This window comes from Felis catus, chromosome B2, assembly GCF_018350175.1.
Source record: "Felis catus isolate Fca126 chromosome B2, F.catus_Fca126_mat1.0, whole genome shotgun sequence".
Lineage (NCBI taxonomy): Eukaryota > Metazoa > Chordata > Mammalia > Carnivora > Felidae > Felis > Felis catus.
The window spans coordinates 107291478-107311696 of NC_058372.1; the positions used below are offsets into that span (position 1 = coordinate 107291478).

At 36.0% G+C, this 20219-nt stretch overlaps 1 protein-coding gene across 2 annotated transcripts in view; it reads right to left on the minus strand.

Annotated features, from left to right (window-relative positions):
* The window catches only part of MAN1A1 (mannosidase alpha class 1A member 1), a 163564-nt gene that overhangs the window by 106186 nt on the left and 37159 nt on the right, over positions 1-20219 (minus strand). For both annotated transcript variants that reach the window (XM_045057964.1, XM_023254299.2), the window contains exons 3-4: positions 16731-16827; positions 14336-14451 (exon numbers count right to left, since the gene is read on the minus strand). In XM_045057964.1, coding sequence (XP_044913899.1) covers positions 14336-14451; positions 16731-16827 — 213 coding nt within the window. The remainder of the gene's footprint in view (positions 1-14335; positions 14452-16730; positions 16828-20219) is intronic.

Here is a 20219-nt window from a genome sequence, read left to right on the forward strand (position 1 = left end):
GACATTTTATTTTTCTGTTCTGTTGTGTTCCCCTTTATCTTATTCATCTGCCTGCTTTTTCTTCCTGAAAGGCCATTCAGACTCTGTACTTTGGCTGGTGGTTGAACATTATTCTAGCGTTCTTCTCCCACCATGTTAAAGTAGCAGAGCTAGAATGCAAATAGAATTTGAAGTTGGGGGGACCTGGGTTCCCAGTGCTTTTTCCCAAATTCCTGCCTGGGGCCTAGGATGGACATCTTCCTGGGAAGAAATTTTATCTGCATAAAGGAGCCTGCTTTCATTATCCACAGTGTGCCAGGTCCTGTGCTAGTCTCTTTACCTGAACTACATCCTTTAATACTCACACCAGCCCTGTGAAATAATTACTAGTCTTATGTCTATTTTACAAATGGAGACACTGAGATGTAGAGTGGTTATGGTGACATTTTTAAGGTTGGACAACAAATAAGTGGTTGAATCAGAATTTGACTGGAGTACTCCGATTCCTGGCCCATGGCTCTGCGCTGTCCTGACTCCTATTATCACCTCCATGATAATGCACCAAGTCCCTTTATTAATGGTCATACCGTTGTGGCATATAATTAGTATTTATCACCAATACTTGTATTATTTTACAAGACTTGACTACTAAATAGACCTGTCCTACATGCTGTTACTAGAAAATTTCACACAGCTAACCTACAATAGGGGTAAGATCCTCTTTAATCTTTGGTTAGCTTCTCTTCATGTTCATTGGCCTACTCAGTAGTTGTTCCCTTTTACATAAGGTCCAACCATTCACTGATAATCATAGGGGCTAACAGCAAACTATATTATATGGAGTCAATGTCTTGCAGATGAGCTTAGTTAAAATCATCCAAGACATTATTTCTTTTAACAAATATTTATCAAGCAACTACTATGTGCCAGGCACTGTCATAAGCCCTAGGGTCAAGGTAATGAAGACTGACAAGGTCCTCAGACTCATGGAATCTACACTTTAGTGGGAGGAAACAATTCCAGAAAACACAAATACACATAGATTTTCATTTAATTGCCCCATGCTCTTGCTAAAAAGTTATAAGGATCTAACAATGAAAGCTAGCCAACTACTTATGGTTAAAAATTTTTCAAAAAATTTCCTGTAAAGGATGAAAACAACTTATGAGAATTAGTGGGCCAGAGGTAGGCAAAAGCATCATAAGGCTCTTTAGTGGGCTCGTTTAACAGTATTTCATAATCTGCAACATGCACCTGATATGATTTGACTCTATAGAGGTGCAATTTATCATTGAGGTGCATCATTCAGAATGAGCATTGTTGGCATATTGGTAAAAGCTTCTTTATTCCACAAAATCACTGATAAGGAAAAAGGAAGGGAGTTCACTAATTTACTTTGGTTCACACGCTATATTTCTTATGTCTAAAGGTAAAGTGTCTTATAGTAAAATCAAAGGAATTTAAACTCTTGTATTTTACTTGTGTTTTTCAGTTTTTAAGTCTGAGAGCAGTCCTCTGCACTTCTACCTACTAAAATCTGTGAAAGTGATTTTTATATTCTTATCCTGGCTATGGGTTTATTAGATATGCATTCTCTTCCTCCTATGAAAATTTTGGTTATGAGGACTTTGATATAGACATCTGATAAAAATTACTACCAAGGTAGAAGACTGAGCCATGTCAAATATCATCAGAATATATTTTCAGCTAGACATCAATCACTTATTGGGTACAGCTGTTCAACCAGATATTGATCCAGCAATGTATTCTAGAACCTAAATTCTGTTGATCTTGCTCTATAAAATATTGAGAAATGACCTTGCAAAACACCATGCTCAAAGTCAGTTGCTTTGCCTTTTGAATTTCATGGATCTAACAGTCTAGTGAGCCTGTCCAAGAAGCAAATCTGGCTTGTTAGTGAACCCATGCAGCTTTCCAGTGACTGCTGTGTCCTTGTCTTTAAAAGCCTTGTTCAGGAATGTCACATCACCATTAGGACTACTCGAGAATCATCATATTTTCCCCCTTTTGAAAACTGGAATGACATTAGAACTCCAAACATTATTTTTTCTACTTATTTTTATCATAGTTAAATCTAAATTATTTATAAAGCTTAATTTGAGAGATCTTTCAACATTCTGGGCTGTATTATGTGATTAGGTCAAAAGACTGAGATTTAGATACTTTTGTTCACTTTACAGATCCTTAGATAAAAAGGACGAAGAAAATAAAGATTCTCCCACCATAGCAAACTGGTTTTCTATATTGGAAACAACAGACCATAAAAAGACTACCTTAGAGTCAGAAAGACCTGGGCTTGAAGGCTGAGGGTGAGATCCTGGGCAAGTCAGTTACTCTCTTTGAGTCTCTGTTTTCTTGTTTGTAAAAAGGGACAACGCATTCCTTACAAGGCACTAGGAGTCTGAATGTAAAGCACTGTGTATGGTGCCTGGCATAATGCACTCAGCTGAGAACAGCTGCCATTACCCACAGCACAGTAACTCGGGCGACATAAACCAAGGCCTATCTTAGTTTATTTCCTCAGGGGTTACTGGAATATCAGAAACTCCAGAATCCTAATATTCTAAATTCTAGAATGCAAACTGACACATCTTCTCTGACCCTCATGGGAGTCCTCTTTCTCAATGTCTAAAAAATCCTCTTTTGAAATACTGTATTTTGACCAAACTTCCTTTTGGGTTTGATATACTTCATATAAGGTATCGGGATTTTCAAAAGGGAATTTCTACAATCAGGGTTATAGGCTATCTTTATTAATTTCTGATTATGATTTCCATTAAAAAATATTATTAAATTAAAGTGAATATATTCATCCCACCAATATTCATGCAGTATCTTTTAAGATGTTCTAAAACTTTTCTAGTGACTTACTCTAATGACAGAGAGGGATTAGGACAGGGAGAAGATAGTATGTGAAGGAGGGGAGTCGCAAACAGCCCGTAACACTAAAATCTTGTGTGATTTATTTATTTTGCAATCTCCTTGATCTGTGTTTGTTTTAAAATAAAGTTACCTTCCTTAAATCTTTAAGTAAGGTTACATCGCAGGGATATGCTCCAATATTCTACGGCTTCTAGTGCACTGTCATATGTGGTTGCCAGGTTGAGAAGTTGATCCAGTCTTCTGGCTAAATTGCATGCACCTATTAGTTAATATCACAATTGATAAACAAGTGGAAGTGGACATTTTTGGTTGAAAGCCTAACCATCAAAAAATGTGGCTTGGAGAAATGCCTCCTTCATTTTGACTTTCCTCTACCAACGGTCTTTGAATTGAAGGGCACACTTAACCACATTCATATATAGATTAAGTAAAATATATGGTATAAGTAAGGTCACACCTAGAATCAAGAGGTGAGTATGACAAATTATGGAAAAATTAGGCCACAGTACTAATCTTTTATACTGGTTGTCTTAGACTTATAATTTCTGTAAGTTTATCCCTTAATATTTCTGTCATCTAGTTCACTATACATTTATGTGAATTATGAAATAAACTGATAAAGAATGCTAAAATGGATAAAAGAGTTTAATTCAACATACCATTTTGCATGTCTCCCTCTCCTAATTCTTAATACTATGCTCCATATTTCTACTGACTTCCTTCAAGTCAACAGATTTGATTTATGAGCACAAAGAACCTAACTCTATCTGGGCAAGAGGAAAAGTGAACACTTCAAAATCCTTGTTTCAGAATGAATGTCTGAAGGATTAACTTTCTCCCACTAGGCAAGATAGAATTTTAAACAAGCAAGAAAACTTTATTAGGGATTTATTTGATATTTTTATAAGCAATTTATTCACCAAAATTTTCTGTAAAATGATAGATTTTAATTAATCTCAGTGAATGAAATGGGCTTCACCATTAGAATAACAAATTTAGTTTATAGCACAGATTTAGCCACAGTTTTCTTTTGATTGAGGAACTATAGAGGCACAGCCTTTCCCTAAAGAACAGACATAGACTCAAACTTATACTAAAGGAATTCTTAATTCTTATGATTCTACATGGCATGACAGATCTGATTAATTGTATTTAATTGAAAAAGGTCTCTTGGGAAGAGGACTTTTATTTTCAAAATTTTCAAAAATATTTTAATAATATTCTGAGTATTTGGTCCAAATTCCTAGGCTTCTTTTTTTTTAATTTAATTTTTTATTTTTTAAAATTTACTTCCAAATTAGTTAGCATATAGTGAAACCATGATTTCAAGAGTAGATTCCATAATGCCCCTTGCCCATTTAGCCCATCCCCCCTCCCACAACCCCTCCAGCAACTCTCAGTTTGTTCTCCATATTTATGAGTCTCTTATGTTTTGTCCCCCTCCCTGTTTTTATATAACTTGTTTCCTTTCCCTTATGTTCATCTGTTTTGTCTCTTAAAGTCTTCATATGAGTGAAGTCATATGATTTTTGTCTTTCTCTGACTAATTTCACTTAGCATAATACCCTCCAGTTCCATCCACGTAGTTGCAAATGGGAAGATTTCATTCTTTTTGATTGCTGAGTAATACTCCATTGTATATATACCACATCTTCTTTATCCATTCATCCATCGATGGACATTTGGGCTCTTTCCATACTTTGGCTATTGTTGATAGTGCTGCTATAAACATGGGGGTGCATGTGTCTCTTCGAAACAGCACACCTGTATCCCGTGGATAAATGTTTAGGCTTCTTTTTTTAAGGGTAATTCTCTGAGCCCTCAAATCAGAGACTACTTCTTTGCTAGCTATTCCTCCAAACTCCCCACCAGCTTTCTACTCAATGAACTGTAAGTGAAAAGCAAGCATTAATAACTGCCCTACCACAATCCAATGCAGTAACTATGTTTAATAATAACTGCTCCACTCCTAACATATATGATAACTATGTTTTGCCTTACTGAAAAGTACGCTGAAAACGAGACTTTTCAAAGACATTGATTTAAGAGTGGTAACTGCCCATACACCTTGCCTATGTTTATGCTTAGCAGACACCTTGGATTATAAGTAGTATTTCAAAGTGTGTTTTGTATTATTATTTCGAGGATTAAAAGTATAAAACTCCTTTTAACAGATTAAATTGAAATATTAAACAATGTAACTTAGTGTAACATATGTCCTAGCAGCTTTTAGTTTCATGTTTAAGTAACATGATAAGCCTCTTAAGAGGAACAAAGCGTTAGGCCACAAAGGTAGACCATCTTCTCTATGTGAATAGATTTTACTATGCAGACCCAGAAGGACCCTCAACTAGTAGTCCAATCTATCACTAATTATTGACAGAACATCTCAGTATCCTTTTAAAGCCAAAACTTAAATCATCACGCTTGGCAGGCACTGATTTGCATTCAGATAAAAATACTGAATAACTCCATTCAACAGATAATTAACTTATTTGCCTCCATAGAGACATAATGCTATTCTAAAATAGACTAAGGCAAATACTAAAGCAGAAGTCACTTCTTTCATGGTCTATGGCATAGAACTCTGGACCTATGTCAAGTACGCATTCAGGTATTTGAGATGATCCAAAAATTGCTTTGTGAGGTTAACTTATTTACGTCCTTCCAACAGGGAACCTTATAGCTTATTTTCTTGAAAAGTAGGGTAAAAGAACAGTCTGGATTATTAAACTGTTGGTGGGAATAAAATTGGTGCAGCCACTGTGGAAAACAGTATGGAGGTTCCTCAAAAAATTAAAAATAAAATACCATATTGAAGCACCTGAGTGGCTCAGTTGGTTGAACATCTGACTTCGGCTCAGGCCATGATCTCGGGGTTTGTGGGTTTGGGCCTCACGTCAGACTCTGTGCTGACAACTCAGAGCCCAGAGCCCGCTTCAGATTCTGCCTCCCTCTCTCTGCCCCTCACCCACTCACACTGTGTCTCTTTCTGTCTCTCAAGAATGAATAAACGTTAAAAAAGTTAAAAAAAAGTACCATATGATCCAGTAATTCCACTTTTGAGTATTTAATGAAAGAAAATGAAAACACTAATTCAAAAAGATATATGCATGCCCGTGCGCACACACATAAATATTACTCAGCCATGAAAAAGGATAAGTCATTTGAGATAATATGGATGGACCAAAAGGGTATTAGCCTAAGTGAAATAAGTCAGATGAATATCATAAAACTTTACAAATATCATATATGATGTCATTTATATGTGGAATCTAAAAGACAAAACAAAGGAACAAACAAAACAGAAATAGCTTCATAAATACAGAGAACAAACTTTTGGTTGCCAGAGCCGAAGGGGTGGGGGAAACAGGCAGAGGGGATTAAGAAGTGCAAACTTCCAGTTATGAAATAAATAAATCACAGGAATTAAAGTACAGCATAGGGAATACAGTCAATAATATTGTAGTAACACTGTATGGTGACAGAGGGCAACCACACTTAATGTCGTAAGCATTGCATAATGTAGAATTGTGAAATCAGTACATTGTACACTTGAAACTTAAATAACATTGCATGTCAACATTGTACTTTAACTTAAAAAAAAAAGGGAAGAGATTAAGTTCGCCTGTTATCTTAAACATACAGTACTCATTATGATAAAAAGTACAATTCATGCAAATCAAGACTACAGTGAGATACCACTTCACATCTGCTACTGATGGCTACTGTAAAAAACAAAATCAGAAAATAACAGTGTTGGTGAGAATGTGGAGAAACTGGAACACTTGCACACTATTGGTGGGAAGGTAAAACAATGTAGCAACTGTGGAAAGCAGCAAGGTGGTTCCTCCAAAAATTGTAAATAGAATTGCCATACAATCCAGCAATCCCACATCTGGGTGTATACAAAAAACAATTGTAAGTAGGATCTCAAAGAGACATTTGGATACCTGTGTTCCTAGAAACATTCACAATAGCTAAGACATGGAAGTAATCCAACTGTCACTGACAGCTGAGTAAATAAGCAAAACGTGGAATATACATCTGATGAAAATATTACTCAACCTTAAAAAGGCAGGAAATTCTGACATATGCTCTAATATGAATGAACCTTGAAGACATTATGCTAAGTGAAATAAGGCAGTCACAAAATGACAAATACCTTATGAATCCCCTTTATAGGAGGTGCTAGAGTAGTCATAATCATACAGACAGAAAGTAGAATGGTGGTTGTCAGGGGCTGGACGGATAAAGGTTGGGAACTTAGTGTTTAATGGGAACTGAGTTTCAGTTTTGCAAGATTAAAAGAATTGGATATGGATGGTGGTGATGGTTGCAGAGCAATATGATACTATTAATATTATAGTAGTTAATACTACTGAATTGTACCCTTAAAAATGGTTATGATGGTACCAGTTTATGGTACCAGTGTATTTTACTGCAATACAAAAAAATAAAGAAAAAAAGTACAATCCATGTGTTTGCCAAAGACCACCATCTTAGTGTGTTGCTAGGTAAGTGTCTGGAATAGGCTAATCATCTATCCTTTGTCATTCTCAAAGCCCTCCCTGTCATAGAGATACCACTTTACCTCAATGAAGAAAAATGCTTTTTAATAGTTAATATAACTTTGGCATTTACTGAGGTTTTATATAAAAATTATTATCTGGAGAAAAGTTCTACATATTCTATAATATTAATACTGAACACAGTTTTCAATATTTCTCCTGCAAGGATCTAGGTAATCAATACTTCTTTGAGGTGACAGTAAAGAATAGGCAGCACTCAGAACTGAACTTAGAAATGCCTAAATATGAAACTCTTGATCATTTGTTCTTATGTTAAAGACTTTCCAGTAGCAGGAGTCACCACAAATCTCTTCTGGAAGTAGGCTAGATAAAAAACAAGTAGATCAACTGCACTTGAAGTCCAGGTCATCTCTAACTATTTCAAAACATGACACAGTACAGTTATCCTTGCGCCCTGTCATCTTGTTCTCTGAGTCTAGCATAGTCTGTTGAGAAGTAGGACAAGATAACTTCTCGTTCATTTAATTAGAATTTATTGAATACCTGTGGAACAATACCCTTTAATGTGTGCTGTGATATGAAGATTACATGCCTAACCTGGGAGGATTCAAATTCTCTGGCTGCCTATATGTATTTCACAACTCTCTGCACTTCCTCTCTAAAAAAAACAGGGTCGCTGCGTTAGGCAGATCTTGTTCACCCACAGCTTTTACTTGCTGTGTGATTTGGAAATTAGTTAATCACCTCTTCATCTATAAAAACAGGGACAATACCACTTACCCTGTAAGGTTGTCACAAACACTAAATGAGATAACCTATGGAAAAAAATCACCTAGCATAATACTTGGCATGTCTCTGTACTCTTTAAATGGTGGTTTCCTCTTTCCTTTCTTCCTCCCTCAAGAGAACTTGGCCCCAGCTAAGTACTCTATTTTTCCTGCTAGACTATAAGCTCCAGGAGGGTAACTGACCTTAAAACGTGTTTAGTAAATAACATATGAATGAAATAAATAATGAGTAACCAAGGATGTGTTTCAGATTCTTGGTTTTAGGATTACTTTGAATTAAAACCAGAAAACTCATGCATTGGAATCTACCTTTAGAGGTCTGCCCAGATCTGTGTTCCTCTACAGATGCTTGAATGGAATACAAAGCTCCACCTGGGAAGCCCTTGCTCCTATATATTATCTCAGTGATTTATTTTAAGCCCATTATTAGAGCCACTTGAACTCTGTGCTACCAAGTATGCAAATGGATCAACTTGCTATGCCTTAATTAAAAGAAAATGAGTTTTAGTTAATGATAGTATAAACCAATAAAAAAACATTTACTTTACACCTGTAAGTGATGCAAATTGAATATTTCACATACAAACACATTTATTCTTGATGCTCAAGAGCACCACAGGATAAACCAACCCTCAACAGTAGTGTTTGTTTCAGTTTCATTCTGATTTTTCCCTTGCAATAAATTTGGATGCATTAACTTTTCTGCAATACCCTGACACTGTCAATTATAATTAATACTTTATCAGGAAAAAAAGTTAATTTAAAAACAAGCAATAATTTATCCAAGCTGGAATCATATTACATGCTATCCATAAAAACAAATTTTCTCTCTTTGTTTAATAAGCTTCTCCAATGTCTCCGTCCTTCAGATAAACGGAAAAAGTTTGCATTTTCAAAAAGAAAGCTGTGTAATTATTGATATAATCACCTGATCCTCTGGGTAAATTGAGCAAATATAAAACGATTTCTCATATAAGACATATTAAAACCAACCAGAAAATTGGAAGCTGAAGAATTTTATAAAACAATGATTAGTAGAGTAAAACAATACAGCTTTCCTGAATTTTATTTACTAATTTTAAGATGAGAAGTACTATCACTTTGATGTTACTGATAAATGCTTTTTTAAGGGAAAATATGGCAACACCCAGAGAGAACTATAACAAATATGTTTCAAGACCTCTCACATTAGGAATAGTATTATAAGAAACAGAAATTTGAGAACTGTGGCTGTGACTTTTAAAGTATATTTTGAAAGACATAGGCCAAGATTATCAATAACAGTTCTAAAATGGTATTTTACACAAGTCTGTCAATTATTTGGATAAAATCTTGTTAAAAAACAAAAACATAGCTTTAAATAAACAACGTTAAAGGTCAGCATTTAAGCAACCACTCAAGAACAGTCCGACTGCTTTATCCTGCAAGTAAGGAAGCACAAAAATTGGCTCTTCTCCACAGCCTAATATCCCCTATTAGATTCCCTCTGCTTCCTCACAGGTCCCCACCGCCCACGGAACACATTCATGTCACCTGGTAGTGGTCTGAGGTCAGCCAACCAACTTCTGTTACCTTGTCTGTTAGCTTGAGAGGCCTTTATGCTTCATTCTTTTAAATAAATGATTCCACAGTTTCTCAGACTACTGCTGGTCATGAAAGCAAAGAATTGTTGCAGGATTTGGGGAGTTTGGGGGAGCAATTTTGTAATTAAAAGACAAGGGACCTGGATACTATTCAGGTAGAGCATCACTGACATCTACTTTCCTATAGATGTCAATCATTCAATCTTGGATAAATGAATATGGTAAAACTGCAAAATTAATTACAGAAATATGTTGCATTTATTTTCTTTTCTTTACATTTATTTATTTTTGAGAGACAGAGAGAGACAGAGCACAAGTGGGGAGGGGCAGAGAGAGAATGAGACACACAATGAAAAGCAGGCTCCAGGCTCTGAGCTGTTAGCACAGAGCCTGACTTGGGGCTCAAACTCAAAAACCGTGAGATCATGACCTGAGCCGAAGCTGGACATCCAACCGACGGAGCCACCCAAGTGCCCCATATCTCTATACACTAACAATGAAGCAGCAGAAAGAGAAATTAAGAAAACAATCCCATTTACAACTATACCAAAAATAATAAAATATCTGGGAATAAACATCACCAAAGAGGAGTACTCTAAGAACTAAAACCCTGATGAAAGAAATTGAAGAAGTCACAAATAAATGGAAGGATATTCCATGCTCATGGATTAGAAGAGCTAATATTGCTAAAATGTCCATACCATCAAAGTAATATACAGATTGAATGCAATCCCTATAAGAATATTAACATTTTTCACAGAACTAGCACAATAATCCTAAAATATGTATGGAACCACAAAAGCCCCCAAACAGCCAAAGCAATCTTGAAAAAGAACAAAGTTGGTGGTATCAACAACCCCAGATTTCAAGATACACTACAAAGCTGTAGTAATCAAAACAGTTTGTTACTGGCACAAAAACAGACACAGAGATCAAGAAAACATAATAGAGTCCAGAAATACACATTTATTTGGTCAATTAATGTATGACTAGTCAAGAACATACAATGGAGAAAAGATAGTCTCTTCATCAAATGGTGCCAGGCAAACTAGACAGCTACATGCAAAAGAATGAAACTGGACCATACACAAAAATAAATTCAAAATGGATTAAAGACCTAAATGTGAGATCTGAAATCATAAAATTCCTAGAAGAAAGGATAGGCAGTAATGTCTTTGACATTGGCTGTAGAAACATTTTTCTCGCTATATCTCCTCAGACGGGGAAACAAAAGCAAAGTTAAACTATTAGGACCACACCAAAATAAAAAGCTTTTACACAGCAAAGCAAACCATCAACAAAACAAAAAGGCAACCTACTGAATGGGAGAAGATGTTTGCAAATGATATATCTGATAAGGGGTTAATATCCAAAACATATAAAGAACTTATACAATTTTAGATAAAAAAACCCCAATCTAATTAAAATATGGGCAGAAGACCTGAATAGACATTTTTCCAAAGACATACAACTGGCCAACAAATATATGAAAAGATGCTTAACATCACTAATCATCAAGGATATGCAAATTAAAATCACACAAGATATCACTTTACACCTGTCAGAATGGCACAATACATAAGAAATAACAGGTGTTCGTGAGGATATGGAGAAAAAAAACCTTTGAGCACTGTCAGTGGGAATGCAAATTGGTGCAGCCACTGTGGAAAACAGTACAAAGGTTCCCCTAAAACTGAAAAATATAAATATCCTCTTAACAAAGGGGAAGGAGAGGTGAAATAGATAAAGGGAATTAGGAATATATTTATCTTGTTGAGCACTGAGAAATACATAGAATTGCTGAATCACTATATATCCAAAACGAATATAACATTATGTTAACTATACTTGAATTAAAGAAACAAGAAAGAAAAAACACTGGATAACAGGAGGAAAAAAAAAATCATTTGATTTTGACGGAATCCAGTTCCTATTCTCCCAACCTTTCTTGAGAGGGGTTGGGGGAGGGAATACATTAACCATTTTCTCTCCCATAGATAGCTGATGACAAGCCCTATTTAAAGGTAGGTATTTTAATTTAACTTATAAATAACAAGATGGGACAGAGATATTAGTAAGAGATGACAAACCCTCAAGAAGAAACAATTTTTTTTCACTGCTTTGATTTTTCATTCTCAGTTCTATTGATAATATTAGAGCTATCACAAGTCATTCCAATCAAATGGCTGTAGAACCTTGAGCAAATCACCAGCTCCCTGGGTCTGTTTTCTCATTAAAAAAAAATTTTTTTTTTTACATTTATTTATTTTTTGAGAGACATAGAGAGACAGAGCACAAGTTGGGGAGGGGCAGAGAGAGGAGGAGACACAGAATCTGAAGCAGGCTCCAGGCTCTGAGCTGTCAGCACAGAGCCCGACGCAGGGCTGGAACTCACAAACCGTGACATCATGACCTGAGTCAAAGTCGGACGCTTAACTGACTGAGCCACCCAGGCGCCCCCTGTTTTCTCATTTTTAAAATGAAAGAGCTGAACACATTGATCTCCAAGGTCCTTTTATGTTGGAATATGTCTCCTTTATATTCCAAATTCAATTATAAGGCAGATTAAACACAGACTTATCTAAATGTCCTTTAAGGCAGTGATCTCCAAAATGGGGCATACAAGGCAACTAATAAGAAAGCTGGAACAAAATATTCATTCTTTAAAAATATATATATATATATTTATTTTAGAGAGAGGGAGAGAGTACAGATGGAGGGAGAGAATCTTAAGCTCAGCATGCAGCCTTGAAACAAAATATTCAAACTTTTAATTTATACAGGTTTTTAATGCAAAGAGTTAGGAAAAAGATTTAGTTTTATCGATCTTTAATATTTTGACACTGCTGTCCTCACTGGGTCTGTGAGAGAACAAGAGCTCCACAAAGTAGAGGTGTTGAGAGGGAAACACTCTTTCTATGTCCAGTTTCAACATACAGCATGTTGCTTGTGCCTGGTTATGGAGATTTACAGATACTATCGAATGCTTACCAGATAGACAAGAAGCTTATAAGGCTTTCTGTGAAACAATCTCTGATTAAAAATACTAATAATGCAAACATAAATGAATGACTAGAACACAGCTGGGCCAACAGTCTTCCGCTTTTTTTTTTTTTTTATGTTTTTAATTAAAAAAAATTTTTTTTTAATGTTTACTTATTTTTGAGACAGAGAGAGACAGAGCATGAACGGGCGAGGGGCAGAGAGAGAGGGAGACACAGAATCCGAAACAGGCTCCAGGCTCTGAGCGGTCAGCACAGAGCCCGACGCGGGGCTCGAACTCAACGGACCGCGAGATCATGACCTGAGCTGAAGTCCGATGCTTAACCGACTGAGCCACCCAGGCGCCCCTCTTCCAGTTTTTTAAAACAAGTTTTTTGCCAATCTCATCATGAGGCAAAACACTGATTATGGAATTAGATGAGCTCTGACAAGATGCTGTCCTCCCAAATCAAAATTATCAAGAAGTTCTGAAGTGTCTGCTCTCCTTAATTCTGAACCTTTTCCTTGGTATACAATAGATTTTGATGTATTTGTTAAGAATGACAGTACACGCGCAAAGATTTTTAAAGGCTTCAAATACATATTGACAACATTTTATGCAGACAAGGGTATAGAACTAACAAATTTTGAAGCCTTATTTATGTGACAGTGGATGCATATTGAGAGTTTAGTGGAGGTCTCCTTGGTATTGCAGCCTTGGCAGCCACATAGCCTGTGGGGGGCCTTAAGCCCACGCAGTCACAAGCAAATCCAAGTTCCTGGCATGACTCCCCCAATCGCCCTTGTGATCAACCGTCTCCCTAGCCCCTCAGGGCCTTCCCCTTGTGCACACCTTACAAAAGACTCCTGTGGACCTTACCAAAACGTAGCTCTTTCCGGTACAAATTGACCAATTTGACTCCAAAGCACTATACCCACCCTACTAAAGGTATGTGCCCCAGGTTCTGTCTATACTCTGTCTGACCTCCCTGTGTGGCCCCTGGAGGCCTGCTGCGTACCTCCTCAGGACCCATGAGTAATAAGCTTCTCTACTGCAGTTTCTCTTGTGGTCTTTTGTTGGACTGCAGCTCACCACCTGGTACCCTGTACTCCAATTAACAAAAGTTAATTTAATAAAATGAAAACAATGTGCCATGGCCCACGGTGCAAAAGCATGAGCATGGAGCCACACAGATTTCTGCTAGACTCACAGCTCTGACACACAACTAGCTGTGTGATCTGGATAAGCCTCTGAGGCTCCAATTTATAGCCTGTACAAGTGTGAAAATAATGGCCATCTCATAGGGTGGTTATGGGACTTGAACACCAACACTTGGCACATGTTGGCCTTGACAGATTTTAATTTCTTTTTCCTTACTCCTAATTTGCTAAAAAACAAAAACAAGTACTTCCACAGTAACAGGGGCAAGAATATAGTATGGTACTATTTAAACATGCATTCTTTGTTTCTGCTATGGTATATAGCACAATAATTGGCCCCACCACAGAATTTGTCCATGTTAAACTGAGATTTAAAAAGTGAATTGGCAATTTTTGTTTAACTCACCACATTAAAATCTAGATTTTCTTCAACCCATGATTTTGCCTCTTCAAATTCATCTTTCATTTCCATTATAAAAAGTGTATCCAGGGCATCTACTATTGTTGCTCCTTTAATACTACCTGAAAATATCAGAAAAACATTTATTGATTAAAATATTTGACACACATACAAGCAAATTGACCATCCGTGGAAAAGGAGAATACAGAATTTATTAATAATAGTAATAATGAACACAGTCTAAACTTCTTTCAGTAAAAGAGAGTGTAAAAGCTGCATCAAAACCAAACTAACAATAATCACAGGCTATGAATTGATACACTAATCTTTAAAGTTTCTTCTGAACTTGTAGAAAATAATCTCTTAGACATTTCACTTGTGACTGAATTCTCCAGCAACAAAAAGTAGATCTGAAACAAAGGAGCAACACACATATTAATTTGAATGTAATCACATCAAAGTGCACCTGTGCAAAATTTTTAAATATAGTTAGATCTAAAATTATGATAGCTCTAAGAAGCCATTATTCTAAAATGGAATTCACTCTCTTTGAAGGCCTGACTGATCCTAACCTCCCCTTCCACCCACCCACTCCATCTTGACTTTATGATTCATTTCCTTCGAACTCCCTTGACATGAAGACTTTACATTGGTCTTGCGTTCATCACTTTCTGCCTTCCATTATAATTACTTGTATGCATCTCTTTTAGCCTGTAAACTTCCTCAGAATGGAAAAGACCTGTCTTCTTCATATGCACATTCCATACTAAGAGACTTAGTATGTTTCGATGCTTAAGAATAATTTAAAAAATCATCAACACGTTAACAAAGAACAAAATAATCTCTTTGACAAAGATTTTGACAAATTTACACAAAACTGAGTTATTAATTATACAAGCAACTTTTATAGGGATAAAAGCAAAAACAGAATTCGATTTTAAAAAGTTATAGGAAACAATGAAAAAACAAAGGCCTCTGAGTCTGCATGAAGCTTCTAAATTTGTCTTCAATTCCTCACTCTCAACACCCATGTTAACTGGTCACTGTGTCCTGAAAACACTTTATAAAAACACCTGAAAGCACTTCTGTCACTACTCCAGGTTTGGGCTCTCTTCCAGGTCTGCATCACTGTGATGGACCAACCAGTCTTTCTTCTACTCTGCCAGCTCTCCCTAACTGTTCTTACAATTCTCTTCTTCCCACCTGAAATCAACTTCATATGAATATCTGAACTTCAGACGAATATCTACTGACCCTTCTAATGCTCTGACAACTCACTGTTTACACACAGCTCTTCTGCCCAAGGCCATGAACTCTGCAAAGACTGGTGTTGTGTTAACACCAGTACTGGAAGGAGAGCCAAACACATGGAAGATCCTGAATAAATGGAAAAGAGGACCACAGACTCTGACCTTAGACACACCTGGGTTCTGCCCCAGCTCAGCCTGTTAGTACGTGGCTCACATGGGCAAGTTATGCTCTGAGCTGCATCTTTCTCATCTATAAAATGTGTATAATAATGAGGTTAAGGGAGATGACACACAAATGGTGCTTAATGCATAATAAATATCAGTTGATTCTGTTGTTTGTTATATGATTTGATACTATTTAACACCTTCAGTTAAAGTATAAAAAGTCACATTTTCTATGTGGAATTAAGAAGTGTTGGAATAAGACTCTATCTCCTTCATCCTATTACTTATAGGCAAAACTGTGCAGGATAAAAAAGAATCAAGTGTGAGGAGAATGACAATGGTAGCTCTGTGACCCAAGGAATCCACCTAACACTTCTGTTCCCTAGCTTCCTCACGTCACAATGGGATTGCTATTAATACCCACAGTACCAAACATAAAGGGATGCCGTGAGGACAAAATGCAATGAAGCATGCCAACGCAGATAAATGGACATTCAAATAACTGACCATCCATTCTCACTTTCTCTTCCACGGCACAAACAGGAGAAACCCAGAGCTAAAGTTGAGAGTCACCAAGATACAGTGAAGATCACCATGGCAGGCTGGTGATCAATAAAGCTTATCGATAAAGACACAACTTTTACCTGACAAGAAGCAGTTAGTTAATGCAGCGGACCAAACGCTCCTCTGCTGGGTATCACCCCAGGAGCTAAAAAATCTTGATGCTGCACCCATAGCCATTAAATGATAATCTTTGGGACTGTTCCCCAGGCATCAGTATTTTTTTTGAAAGGTACTCAAGTGATTCAAATGTAGAGTGCTCTGTCTGAAGGACACACTATGCCCAGTCCTTGCAGATAATTGCAGCAGGTATGCAAGTTTCCTAGCAACATGGCCTGGAGGGGCACACAAACTTTACCACCCACAAGTTCCATCAATCGGAGAAAAGTTACTGTCACTAAGAAACCAAAGCACTTTCTACTCACCAAACAAACTGCTCGAATGGCCTTCTTTTGATATAGGTTTCAGTTCATTTAATCCCCAGGCATAACGTTTATAATTATTCCAAGCATGTTTCATCATCTGAGAAAAAGAAATGAAAATAGGATTATAATTTGAATTTAAGATGTTTTTGCTATGAAATAGATCATTCACTGAGGACCTAAAGGTTAAAGCCTTAAAACTTATCGTTTAGTTAAAAAGATGATGATTAATTAAAAGGGTGACAATGGTATGAATAAACTAGAATACACACACACACACACACACACACACACACACACACACATTGTCCCTTTATATTTACAAACGGAGATTTCTTTTTTGAATCCAGAGATATCATTTTCAAAAGTCATTTCCCAGTAACAAAATTTAACTTACCCTTAAAGGATGAACCATTCTTACATTTATCTATTTTATTCTCATGAAAGATTAAATCTGCAAAGACTATATTTAAGATTCTGATTCTTGCACAAGGTTCTTTGTACTTTGCCAACCTCATAGTATATAGACAAATATCCAAGGTTATCACTTTAAACACTTTGATGTATGTTGACCAAGTTAATGTGGAGAAGTCTACAGGAAATAAATGAAACTCTATGGTTATATTTAAATCTGGGGAAACTTCAGCTTGTTTTAATATAATCAATCTTGAATTGTATAGATGTCTGTATACCTGTATAATAAAGACTGATCCTGTATATTCCCAATCTAGATTCCTTGTACCAGGAGTATTTTTAAAGCCAAACTTCTCTGTCATACGTTATATAAATTATTTTTTATTAATTGTAACAAAATTAATTTATCTACATATAATGAAAACCAAATTAATTTCTCCTGGCTTACAGATAAAGTTCTGACCTATTGTGCTAGACATTAATTTTAGTAGAAAGTGAATGATTTTTAAGGGGAGAAATTGTTCTAAGAGCCTGTCAAAATAGTTGTATAACCACTGTATAACAGCTGTAGAATTTTTTTTAATGACTCAAAGAATATATATAATTAGTTTTGTATGCATTTCTTAAAGAGGGCTGGGAACTCTTCACCTGTCAGAATTTATTCATGCCATTATTCCCAATCCATTAGCAAAATAATTAAAATATGGACATAACCTAAAAATGTTCTATTCTGGTTCCATATTTTAAAATATCTTAAAAAAGCATCACCTAAAGTTGACAAATCCTTTATGCGGGCTGTTTATCACCAACATCTTCAGTGAGATCAATACAATTTTATTAATAAGAAAATTCTTCATAAGTCCCTGAACACAATAAATATCTTTTGTTAGCCAATTCGTATACTATCTTCTTATCCCACCACTATCTCTATGAATAATGACTACTAAGAATCTGTACAATTTGCTGGGTGCTCTGCTAAATACTCTATGTTCAGTATTGTACTCGATTCTCATTACAACCTTATGAAATGTTGTATTACTATTGTTTGGTAAAGAAATTGAGGCTTGCAAGTTAAAACCCAAACAACTTTATTCAAAGTCATGACATTTCTCCACAGCTGAAGAGCCAGGGTTCATCCCCATGTTGGCCTGACTCCAAAGTCATGGCATTAACCAACATCATCTTCCTTTAATGAGTCAGCAACAGAATCTTCCTTTGATGAATCAGATTGTTGATCCTGCAACAATCAATAGAATGTGGACAAGGAAGTATTTTCAAGACTTTTCTCCTTATAATTTTATTGGAAGGTATAATCGATTTAAGGATAAAATAACATGATTTATGATTCCTATAATACCACTGATTAGTCACGTAATCATGGATGAGTCATAGTTTTTACAAGACTTTCTTTGAAGTAATAGGATCATATTCATCACTGGGTATATGTAAGGATTACATGAGCACAGCCCATGATTGCACCTAGTGTATGGCTTTGCACATGGTGGGTAATCACCTGTTTATTGAATTTAAACTTATACTGGAACCAATTAAATTCACATCACAGAAAAAGAAACCAATGCCCCTCTGAAAAGAAGAGGAATATGAAGTCCACAAAAACACCTTGAGATTACATCTGAGTTTGATTTGGTTTTCCCATTAAATGTACATTTGGTCAACTTCATTCCTGTAAATTTCCATACATTTTATAAATTCAAAAGCTTTTGAAATATACCTGATACAAGAACAACAAAAAACTCTAGGATGATTTGTTTCAGCTCTGAGTGGAAACCAGTGTCATATACTATTAATGACTCAAAGATGGCATAAATCTCTCCCAGAGAAGATAGATTGTTGCTTTATCAAAAGTTATCATTTATACAATGTACCACTAGTACAGAACTTCCTTGAGTTACCTCTGTAGTGTGTGTGTGTATGTATGTATGTATATATATGTGTGTGTGTGTGTGTGTGTGTGTGTATGTGTGTGTGTATGTGTATATATGTGTGTATGTGTGTGTGTATATATATATATGTGTATATATATGTATATATATATGTGTGTATGTGTGTGTGTGTATATATATATGTATATATGTATACACACACACACACACACACACACACACACACACACACACACACATATATATATAATCTTTTTTCCCCAAGGGAAAATCTGACACTAATTGCTTGGCTTTCTATATTTCAAAAGTTGCTGTGACATATTTCTCAGAATGGGTTCCTCATCCCATGGGGTTTTGAGGAGTTAAAGAGAGAGGAAAAAAAAAGAAAACTCTATGGTCAAAATGCCTTGAATGGAGCATAAAGAGTGGCTTCTCCAGGAACTTATGAAATGAAGAGGAAACACCATATTGTTAAATGATCCCAGTGTTTGATCACCTCTGGAAATGATTTACCAAGTTAAAGCCAAACAGAAGACAACGCGTGTGTGTGTGCGTGTGTGTGTGTGTGTGTGTGTGTGTGTGTGTATAATAGTGAGACTGAACTCACAAGTCATATATAAAGTCAACTTTGTAACTAAGGCTATGACTTATACAAATATCTGGAAACATCAAAATGCTATAGCTTCTAATTTTATAGTATTAAGCCATTAGTCAGCTGAGGGATCTTGGGGATGAAGGCATTTAATCTCTCTAGACTCAGTGAGCTTGTGAGTTGACAGGACAGAAGGTCACTTCCAAAATTCAACTATTAACAAAGAAGTCCATGGACAGGATTAATCTCCATCTTCACATGTTCCTTAATTTTGTTTTGTAGTCTTTCATCAATTTAATTAGAGTTCTACACTTGACATCCCAAGTAGAAGGATTAAAATAGGCCTAAACTAGAAGTTGATTAGGACTTCAAACACAGTACTGAAGCCCTCATGAAAAAAAAATGAAAGCACACCGAAGATTTATATTTTCCCGAAAGTTTATATTTGCATTAGTGAGAGGCACAGCTAACACATGGTGTGAATGGGAACAAACAGAAGAGAACGATACAAAATTCCATTACAGCAATTTATTATCTTGACCCAGACAAACTGGAATTAAGACATAAACTATCCATAAAAGT